General features: G+C 32.7%; 1 protein-coding gene across 4 annotated transcripts in view; it reads left to right on the forward strand.

Moving 5' to 3' along the window:
* Positions 1-9,261: 9,261 nt before the first annotated feature.
* LOC143234868 (uncharacterized) overlaps positions 9,262-12,160 on the forward strand; it is a 128,040-nt gene continuing 125,141 nt past the window's right edge. Inside the window, exon 1 of one of the 4 annotated variants that reach the window (XM_076472565.1) lies at positions 9,262-9,785. In XM_076472565.1, the coding sequence (XP_076328680.1) occupies positions 9,775-9,785 (11 nt within the window). In that variant the 5' untranslated portion in view covers positions 9,262-9,774. The remainder of the gene's footprint in view (positions 9,786-12,160) is intronic. The other 3 variants (XM_076472567.1, XM_076472566.1, XM_076472563.1) reach the window with 3 other exon arrangements.

The raw sequence follows: 12,160 nt of genomic DNA on the forward strand, positions 1-12,160 counted from the left end.
ACGATAAGCATCTACTATACAATACTGTGGGAGTAGGTTTAAAATAAACATCAAGTTCTAAATGTCTACCAAAGTTATTAATTTTAAGATAAAGAAATATCATAAAATGACATTCTCCCTCAGCAGTAAATTTTACAGACAACAGTAAAAACATTGATATTTACCTATATTTACTATACATTAAAAATGATTTTCTTAATAAACATACATACACCAGACAAAACACTGACATTTACATACATTAAGAATAATATACTTAGTAAACATTCAGGTACCAGTGAAAATATTGATATTTATAGATATAGTTCCTATACATTAAAAATAATATACTTACCAAATATGGCCCGGCGTGCCCAGGTGGTTAAGGCACTCACAATCCGAGGGTTGCGGGTTCCAATCTATGTCACACCAAACATGTTCGCCATTTCAGACGAAGGGACGTTATAATGTAATAGTCAATCCCATTTATACGTTGGTAAAAGAGTAGCCTAAACGTTGGCGATGGCCAATGGGTGATGATGACTAGCTGCCTTCCCTCTAGTCTTACACTGCTAAATTAAGGACACCTAGCGCAGATAGCCCTCGAGTTGCTTCACGAGAAATTCAAAACAAACAAAAACCTTAGTAAACATACACACACCAGTGAAAACATAGATATTTACATATATTTACTATACATTAAAAAATGATATTTATAGCAAAACATACAACATCAGTAAAAACTCTGATCTTTACATACATTTACTGCACATTAAAAATTTTATATCTAGTAATCACACACATACCAATGAAAACATACACATTTACATATATTTACTATACACTAAACAGTATTTAATTAGTCAACATACAGACACTATTGAAAATATTGATGTATATACTTTAAATTAATATGTTTAGTAAACATACACACACCAGTGAAACATTAATATTTACCTATACTTTCTATAAGTTAAAAATGGTATGCTTATTCACCATACAGACACCAACGAAGACATTGATATTTATGTAGAGTTAGTTTACATTAAAATTTATATTCCTAATAAATGTTCAGACAACAGTGAAAACATTGAAATTTACATATATTTACTATACATTGAAAATGATTAAATAAGTTAATGTAGAGACACCAGTGAGAGTATTAATGTATACATATATTTACATTACTTTAAAAATCATGTACTTAGTAAACATACAGATACAAGTGAAAACATTGTTATTTAAATATATTTACTATACATTGAAAATGTTATCTTTTGTCAACATACAGACAACAGTAAAACATTGATATTTACATATATTTACTGTATGTTAAAAATTATATACTTAACCAACATACAGACAACACTGAAAATGTATATTTACATATATTTATTATAAATTAAGGATGGTATACTTAGTCAACATACAGATAACATTGAAAATATTGATATTTTCATATATTTACTACACTTTAAAAATGATATACTTAGTAAACCTACATACACCAGTGGAAACATTGATTTTTACATATATTTACTGTACATGAAAAATTTTATACTTAGCCAACATACAGAAAACAGTGAAAACATTGATAGATACATATATTTACTGGACATTAAAACTGATATATTTAGTAAACATAGAGACACCAATGAAAACCTTGATATTTACTATATGTTCAAAATGATATACTTAGTCAGCGTACAGATACCAGTGAGAACATTGATATTTACTATAAATTAAAAACAATATACTCTGTAAGCATAGAGACACCAATGAAAACATTGATATGTTCATATTTTTACTGTACATAAAAAATGATATGCTTAGTCAACATATAGACATCAGTGAAAACATTAATATTTAGGGCCCGGCATGGTCAGGTGGGTTAAGGCTCGAATCTCCGTCGCACCACACATGCTCGCCCTTTCAGCCGTGGGGGCATTAAAATGTGATGGTCAATACCACTCTTCGTTGGTAAAAGATTAGCCCAAGAGTTGGCGATGGGTGGTGATGAGTTGCTGCAGATCGCCCTTGAGTAGCTTTGTGTGAAATTCAAAACAAAACATTAATATTCAGATATATTTATTGTACTATAAAAATAATATACTTAGTAAGCCTAAAGTCACCAGTGAAAACACTGATATTTGCCTATATTTTTTATACTTTAATAATGTGTTTTTTGTGTCTTTCTTATAGCAAAGCCACATCGGGCTATCTGCTCAGCCCACCGAGGGGAATCGCACCCCTGATTTTAGCGTTGTCAATCCGGAGACATACCGCCGTACTAGCGGGGGGCACTTTAATAATAATACACTTTGTATACACACAGAAACCAGTGAGAACGCTGGTATTTACATATATTTACTATACTTTCAAAATAATACACTTAGTATACAGTCATGTGGAAAAGTTAAGACACCCTATGAAAGCCTGTGTATTTTTGTAACATTTTTGTATACATAGATATTTAATCTCAATATTTAAAATACTGAGTTATTATAGGAATATAACTAAACAATTAAAACTGAAGAAAAGACTTTTGAAGATATTCTGTAAATGTAATTCTACAAAAATGCATATTCTAACTGAGGAAAAGTTAAGACACCCCCACATTTATTCCCACTTAAAATGGTTCAACTCACACACAGGTGTATCACACCAGGTGCACATGATTAGAAGATCGTTACTCAGCATTTTGAATGAGGCTTGCCCTATTTAAACCTCAGACATTTAGTTTGGTGTGCTCCTGACTGTTGAAGTGAGAGTGAGCACCATGATGAGAGCAAAAGAGCTGTCTGAAGCCTTCAGAAAGAAAATTGTAGCAGCTTATGAGTCTGGTAAGGGATTTAAAAAGATCCCAAAAGATTTTGAAATCAGCCATTCCACTGTCCGGAAAATAGTCAACGAGTGGAGGGCTTTCAAAACAACTTTTAAACTTTCAAACAAGTTCACCCCAAGAGCAGACCGCAAGATGCTAAAAGAGGTATCCAAGCATCCTAACATGTCATCACGGGATCTACAGCAGGCTCTGGCTACTGTTGATGTGAAAGTACATGCCTCTACAATCAAAAAGAGACTGCACAAGTGTAACTTGCATGGGAGGTGTGCAAGGAGGAAACCTTTGCTCTCTGAGAGAAACATCAAGGCCAGACTGAAGTTTGCCAGAGAGAATGTAGACGAAGACCAGGACTTCTGGAATAATGTTTTTTGGACAGATGAGTCCAAAATTGAATTATTTGGACACCAGAACAAAGGACAAGTTTGGTATAAACCAAATACAGCATTCCAGGAAAAGAACCTCATACCAACTGTGAAGCTTGGAGGTGTTAGTTTCATGGTTTTGGGCTGCTTTGATGGAGCAGAACCTGGACAGCTCACAATCATAGAATCCACCATGCATTCTACAGTGTATCAGAGGGTGCTTGAGGATCATGTGAGACCATCTATAAGAAAAGTAAAGCTGAAGTGGACCTGGACCCTGCAACACAACAATGACCCAAAACATACCAGTAAATCCACCAAGGACTGGCTGAAAACTAAGAAATGGAGAGTCCTGGAATGGCCGAGTCAAAGCCCAGATCTTAATCCCATTGAGATGCTGTGGGGTAATTTGAAACAGGCTGTACATGCAAGAAATCCCTCAAACATCTCACAGCTGAAAGAATTCAGCATTGAGGAGTGGGGCAAAAAGTAGATTCTCGAGATAGAAAGTAGAGATTGTAGTGATAAAACCCAAAAACAAAAAATATAGTGAATTCTGCACTAATAATGTTAAAAAATAGATTCTTCACAAATACAACTCAAAAATTGACATTAAACGCACTAATAAAACTTAAAAGTAGATATTACAGTAATAAATACGTATCGGAATTAAACAATATAGTTTCTTTCGTTCTAAAATTATATACTGGAACATGTTGGTTAACCGTTACTTTAATTTTATTTGCATTGTTGTTTTAGAATTGTACCTACAGATGTCGTCCTTTTTGTAAAGGAAAATTGCAACTCTAATAAACATTTTTTCCACAAAGAAAGAGCACTTGTAGATATTACTGACAGAGAAAGGATAGCATTTATTTTTTAAAAGAAGTTATATCTCACACGGATACATAAAGTATAAAGAAATGCATGTACTTTATTTTTGTATACATATGGATCGTTGAGTTTCATTGTGATAAGTATTATGCGTGTGCTTAGAAATTTCAACCGCTAACGAGTTGTTTTACTTAGACCCTATTGTCAGGTGACGATTTCTTATGTTTTTCAGAGGTGCTAGAACAGTAAAAAGTAACTGTCTTTAAGAAATAATAAAAAAAACAACTGATCGCTTGCTTGAAACGGATCGGTGTAAATCAAACTACGTCAGTTTGTTACTAAGCTCAAAATTATACAATGAGCTATCTGTTCTGTGTCCGAAACAGGAACCATAATCCGTTGTTTGTTGTTGTTGTTTCTTTGATTTTTGCGTAATAAGCCTTTAACTTTATTGTCGAACCACTGTAGAGTTCTGGGTATAAGCAGGTGTAGTCTTTTGATTGGCAAAAAAATTCTTTGTATTTGACAATTATAATGTGTTGACTTTGTAGTACTATGGCTTGGTCTTTACCAACACGTCTATTATGTACATTAAAATTTTTATGTTTAAAATAACGTTACACATAGCTATTTACTTAAAATATAGTAGTTGCAATGTATGACTTCTTCTTTTTTTTCCAATATAATACAACAAAGAAATGGTTGCATACGAAAATGCCTGTAGCTGACTGTTATTTTTGGATGCTCAATTTTAAAGTTTCCGGATAAAACTGGAGCTTGGCGCGCATAATAATTAAAAACAAAGTGAGTCTTTTACCCTTGAAAGGCAGATACAGTCAGCATGGACGTGAAATGCACAGAGTTAGCTTCGAAATGGAATTTTTACAATAAAATATGTACAGAACCGTGTGAAATACTCTATAGCAGGTGCATAAATTATATGTACATTGAACTAGTCGTTTTCACGTTTTGTGAAGTTCAACATCATCAACTTCAAACCCTTACCTGCCTTAACAATATATACATACAAAATGAAATAAATAAATTTTTCCTTTAACGAGACGTAGAATATTCTTTTTGATCATATAATTACGTCAATATCGACTAGATTCCAATAGCTTATGATAGATTCAATCTGTTGTGAAGTTTGTATTAACATAAAGATACAAGTTTCTTCAATTATTACTTCTAAGCTATGAATACAGGTCCGTGACAGTTTAAACCCGAGTTATAATATTTCCATCTCTGTATAAAAGTAGCATAATGAGTTGATTAATCAGACTCGTATGTGTCATGTAGGCCGAAAGGAATATGAAACTATAAATGCACTGTTCAACTTTCGATTTAGGGCTCAATCGCATTGGACCCGGCCGACGTTGCAGACTATCAATCCACACCAGAAGCGACTTGGAAACGTTCCAAAAGACATGAAATTAAATATTTGACCTTGCTCATGCAATCGTATTGGATATATATTAGAAATGGGCTGCTACATTACAAAAGGGTCACGTTCTGATAACAAGAGCTGTGATCTCCATAATTGTAGTAGCCTATAGGTGAACTGATATTTTCAACAAACTTAAACTATAAAATAATTTTATTGTTATACGTGCGTGTGTGTGTGTATCGCAAATTACTGCTCAAATTACTACTCAAACTTTAAAGTATAGATTAACAGTCAAAGAAGGACTCCTTTAAAACCAGCAAATCCCAAACTGTGATAAACAACATTTCCATTAATAAAACAAGCCCGAATAAATCCAAAAACAAACCATATTATGCACAAATTAAAGGTTCACCAGAGTGAAGGCTGTAATATGGGATATAGGAGGAAATAGGACCGTCATTGCGTGTGAATACATCTCTACCAGTCTTAACCTCCGCTCTCAGTCACCTCTAAAACCAAGGGATATATATATCCCAGACTACAACCTGTGCCCTGGTCAGCCTTTAAATTTATACATCGTCTTTAATATAGCTTTGGTGTTGTTTGTGCCTGTTTTGTTAATTAACATATACTTATACAACATACTGAAATCTCAGTATATTTCTGTACAAATTCCTTTTTGATTCTCTTTGCTCATTAACTTTTTAAAATACTTTGAAGTGCATTTGTGATGACGAGAAGCCTGTTTGAAGTAAAAATATATTCTCAAGATGGCTTATATGGGTATTAAAACTTTGATTAAAACAAAGTACAGAATAACGTTTCGACCTTCTTAGGTCATCTTCAGGTTAACAAAGAGAGTTTGCAACTGACTGTTTCTGGGTACATGTATCAGCGACGTGAGTGTAAGCGAGTATGGGACTGTAGGGGGCGTTACTCTATATGTTAGGTTATTACTTAGTATAGGTATAAAGGTGCGCCTTTATTTTGGTTTAATTATGGTTTGAGTTATTGTATAAGTAGCGCTTCTTTGATTTTGCGTTTCTTTATGTTTGTTTCCCTACTTAGTATCTGGATATCTTCTATGGTTATGTTGTGTTTATTTGATTCGTAGTGCTCAAAAACGTGTGAAGGTGTTTTTGTGTGTGTGTGTATGTGTTCCTTCAATCTGGTTTCCATTTTTCTACTTTTTTCTCCAATATAGAAGTCGAGGCAGTTGTTGCATTGTATTTTATAAATAATGTTGGTGTTGTGCTTATAAGTGTAGTTTTTACACAGTATGTACTTTATGCTTATAAATATAGTTTTTACACAGTATGTACTTTAGTTTTGTACCTGGTTTTTGAATAAATTTGGTGTTTGCTGGAATGTTGTGTTTTGTTATAAGATTTTCCAAATGTTGGTCATTTTTTCACTGTCATCTTTTGTTAAATAAGAAGGTCGAACGTTGTTCTCTGCTTTATTTTGGTAAAAGCCGTCCTAAGATACTATACCCATACCAGCCGTCCTAAGATACTATTTATCCATTCTCTTAAGTTATTTTCTCACCAAAAGTGTTGACGAATCTTTATTTTTGAGGACAGTTATAAAGGATATTATTCATATTTTAAAAGTTTATGTCGGTTTTGCACTGAGAGAAGCAGATTGCTATTTCAGAACTGATTAGTTCTCAAAACATTTTATTAAAAATTGCAAAAAAACTATCATTTTTTCTGACTGTTTTTCCTGCCTCGTGTGGTATCAACTTGGTAAGCATTAAAACAAAACAAATATTGTTATTGTAAGCAGGAAGGATGTCTCAACCCAATGCATTGACTTAAAAAGCAGATTAATAAAATGATAAGTCTTTTTATTTAATGATACATTTAAAACGCTATAATTTTAAAATAACTTTTGCTTTATAGCAGCTAGTGTTAAGTATATACCAACATTTGTTCTACGGATAAAAGTTACAGAACTTTCCAGTTATATAACGAGTTGAACCACATTTTATGTGGAGTGTAACATCACATTGACAAATTTGTACAAACCTCAAAATATTCGTCATACAGTTGCAAGTTTTTTTCAAATGCAAGTAGTACAGTAAATGAGAACAACGAACAGTAACAGATGTGGGATGATGGACTATCAATAAGCGACAGACTTACTTTTTAACCTACTCTGACTTTTCAGTTGATGTTAAGGACGGATTGTTGTTTTTCATTATTGAATTGATATTAATATATCATGTTAGAACATTATAAGGCTAATTATGTGTATGTTCTCCTGATATATTTGACTCCTCTCGGATGATTAGTCTAATTCAGTCTTTTCTCTGTTTTTAATTCGGTGAAGTATCAACTCGGTTACAGCCGATTGCTGCCCACTAATGTTGTGTAAATCTTCTGTTCTTTCTTTGTAAATGGAGTAACAAAAAATGAATTCTGCATGTGTTACTTTTTTATATCGCTACTGGAATTATAGATTTAAAATTTACTGTTTACAATAACGTGAAAGAATTAATAAAAAGTACCAAAAAACCTACTGATATGGCTTTAATTAGAGTTAATATTTTATTCTAGAATTATGTCTTCGTCACTCCATTCTTTCCCGATGATTTTCCTCATTAATGCAAAACACCCAGCAGCTGCAATACGCAAGATTCAAAGAGCTCAATGAACCCCTGAAAACAGATAATTTCTAGATTATAGAATATAATAAACAAGAAAGTACCTGAAATCAGTTCATAATAAAAGCAACATCGCACGCTCTCGTATGGTACAAACGTCTACTGTTGCGAGTGTTTGTTATTATTGGTGTTCCTGAAAGATATCAATGCCATTTCAGACGCGCAAATGCTTACATTTTCTATTGTAAGTATTTCAGTCGCTTTCGATTTCTGAGATATTAAGCAAGAGTATTTTTCAAAAATTAATTAAGTTGTTATTTAATATACTGAAAAGCATTACGTACAACAGAACTGGGAGAAACGCCTCTGGAACTTTTTCAAAAACATGTTTTCGCCTAAACACTTTCCTTTATCCTTTAACACTAATGACTAGTGTGGAACTAGATTTTAAACCATGACGATTACGTTAAACTACTTTGAATTTAATTGATTTAACACTTACAGCTAAACATCTTTCAGCAGGGAGTTCACCAGCTAACAGAACATAACATATTACCTTGGTGTATGCTGTTGGGTTTCAAGACATGCTAAAGCAAGTGACGTTTCAGATATCTACAAGCTGGATATGTCTATTTAAATTCATGTCATTCCAATGTCAAAGCGAGCGACCTCTACGGTCGCCTCTTTTCACTTAGATATAAATTATGCTTGAACTGTATCATGTCGAAGTTAAAAAGTCGTCAATATTGAGTAATCATATGAATGAAAGAAATTAATTAAAAATGACAGTGTTATGTGAGTAATTTCTAATGTATTGAAAGTGATGAGATTGAAAGTAGATTTCTTTCTTATTTCCATTTATATATACAAAAACATTTGGCGTTAATGTTTCTTGTATTATTTTTCTTATTTGTTTCACTCATGTACACTGTTTTATACTAAGTTGCTTCTAACAAGGTAAACACAATCTAAAATAAGAAAAATACTTTTCACGAAAAACCTGCTTTTCCAAAGAATTTTTACAATCAGTTTTCAAATTGCTTGATAAAATTAATTAATAAACACCACATTTTAAAATTATTTGTATGGTGTATTCTTTTTTTGAACCAAAGGTCAAATATAGAAAACAGTTTAACCGAAAAACTAGCTTTGTAATATTCATTATTTTAACATAAATATTAAAGTGTGGCAGCGCTCATCAGTTTTTCCGTTCTGGTAAATAATCAGACTCCAACCATCAATTCACACTCACGTACGTTCCTTCATAACGCACTTGGATGACGTTACAGCGCGTGCTCTGTCTTATGTAAGAAAGATGCTCAAGACCAACATTCCAACTGCGTGTACCGTATAACGCACATCATAGAACGAGACGAAGAATCAGACGTCTTTTTCTCCCGAGCGTATAACAATCTGCCTTAGCCTATCAGCTACTTCCGTTATCTTCTCGTACTTTTCTATTTGCCAGTGAGCTTCGACTTGATTATCATTGGTGGCTTTAGCCTATTGTAATATCCTCTGTGTTCGAAGACAAAGCAAATACTCGCGTTCCGCCCTCTCGATTATTTCATCGACCGCAAACATTTTGAACTAAAAAAGCCCGCACATCTCGCTCTAGCACTAGCCTATATTAGACTCGTGGAACAGACTCTTACGCTGCACGGAATTCAGGAGCGTATTACGTTGTTGAATAGTGAAAGACCAAACTAAAGGCCACCCTGCAATTTGCAACTGTTACTTACTTGACTGGCAATTCTGCATGGTTGTTTTGTAAGTACAAAAATATGTTTTGCTATATATGCAATACTTAAACTATTTCTATGAAACTTAAATTAATTTTTAACGAAGAAAAATTGTAAAAGTTTTATGTTGTTTCTTTGCTTGTTTTGATACTGATGGAGCAACTAAATGCAAGAATGTCCTACGACATGAAATTAGCGAATAGAACTTTGTAATTATTGTATCAGGTAGAATAGAACAAGTTTTACGGTAACTTTTAGCTCAATATCCGACCAAAGAAGAAATAATACAATGGTAAGAAATTCTGTAAAATGTACTAATATTAATAAATGTTGCTATCCGTAAATCACTGTGCCTTTAGGGGATGGTTATATCTGAACACGTACCGCATACACTGCAGTTAACATAAAAATAAGTTGACTGTGTTGGCTGTAAGTAATAACCACCAATCAGATTTTATGGCACAGAACTGTTGTTACCAGCTAGACGTAAAGAATACCGTGAATTATCAATAGGGTGTTTGAGTAAATGCTAATATGGTGAAGTATTGAAAGATATTTACAAAAACAAATGCAAGATTCGAGTTTTTTTTTCCAAGTGATTATGATAATGTTTTAAACCAGTAAGTGCTATATAAAATAAATGCAATTTGATGAACATATAACTGTAGCACTCAGAGTTTACTGTGACGACACTTCCACCGTTTTTTCGTGATATAACGATCTAATACGTTAAATAGAAGCATTTGATCTTACCGATTCGGTGTGGCGAACGATACTATCATAACTTTTAAAGGTATTAAAGTGTTATTCAAAATACGATTATACACACTAGATGAAGTATCATTTATCAAGTTGGTAACTGTGAACATGTAACTCTCAGAAAGATTAATTATCTAGAATTTCAAAAATAATGCTCACAGTTTATAGATCCATAAACCAGCGTTAATAATTCAAACAATGACTATAGGCAAAGAAGTTGTGATACACTCTCTTTCTGCAGATGTAAAAAAATGATTAATCATTTTGACAATAATTGTAGACAATAATATTTTATCGTGGAATTCTTTTACTTCCAGGTGTATTAAATCTAAGACAATGAAAGCTTTAATTAGAAGTTGTAATTGTTAAAGTTACCTGATGAATAAAGTTGAGAAATAAAAATGAATGCAGTCCACGTCTGTGACGGTTATTAATGGGTTTTTGTGTGTAAAATGCTACTAGAAAACTGTTAAGAGGTGTAACAAGGAGGTGGTTAATACGAACCAACAGGTTAAGTCTTCAGCAGTTCAGCTTCAATGCTGTGTCAAACATATGTAGTTTAAGTAAAGTTCGTTCAGAAATGTTGTCAATTTTCGTATCATTCAATGATAATAATTGCATGATTAATTTGTTTACTATTTCATTTCAAATTGCATTTCAATATTTCGTGAATTTTTTGGAGATCCAATAAATACTCCAACACGTTTTCTCGTATAACCGTTTCGTAATAATATAAGCATTTTCAAGTTATTCAAATTGACTGATGATTTACTGAATGTGATTGTTTCGCTGCTTGTAAGATTTACAAACAGTTGCTTTTAAGGCCATTTCAAACGATTTTGTAATATAATGAGTAATGGCTTATTGGTAACTGTGAACATGTAACTCTCAGAAAGATGAATTATTTAGAATATCAAAAATAATGCTCACAGTATATAGATCCATAAACCAGCGTTAATCATTCAAGCAATAACTACAGGCAATGAAGTTGTGCCGTGATACTTTCCCTTTCTTCAGATGTAAAAAATGATTAATCATTTTGACAATAACTATAGACAATAATGCTTTATCGTGAAATTATTTTACTTCCAGATGAAAAAAAAAGTGTTAATTCTAAGACAACGAATACTTTAATTAGAAGTTGTGATCGTTAAAGTTACCCACGTTTCAGAAGTAAATTTCTCTAGATTCCTCAGGAAGGTTTATACAATCGTCATATTTCAGAGTTAATGTAAGTATTCTTCGAAGTTCTAAATCTACAAGTTTTATGGAAAGCATGAGTTTATTAAACTATTTAATTAAATGAAAAGTCTTCTTCAGGTCTTATAATAGTATATATATGAAAATATGACTTTTAGCCTTCATTTAATAACAAGCCATGGAATTTCTCGATTTTCTATAGATGCTTGTCGTTTCTTTAACACAGCATGCCATATTTGAGAGATATATAAAACATATACCTTAGCGATATGAAATAGTTACAGTTAATAGAACAACTAACGTTTAGGCTTAATGCCAGTACAATAAGGAAACTAGTAACGATTATAATCGTACATTTGAAAGATGATCTGAGTATAAATGTACCAGCTTTTCATAACCGAAAGTTTTGACAGGAAACATCACACGCAGTAAATTGCTAGGCAT

The sequence above is a fragment of the Tachypleus tridentatus genome, chromosome 12 (genome assembly GCF_004210375.1).
Source record: "Tachypleus tridentatus isolate NWPU-2018 chromosome 12, ASM421037v1, whole genome shotgun sequence".
NCBI classification, from domain to species: Eukaryota; Metazoa; Arthropoda; class Merostomata; order Xiphosura; family Limulidae; genus Tachypleus; species Tachypleus tridentatus.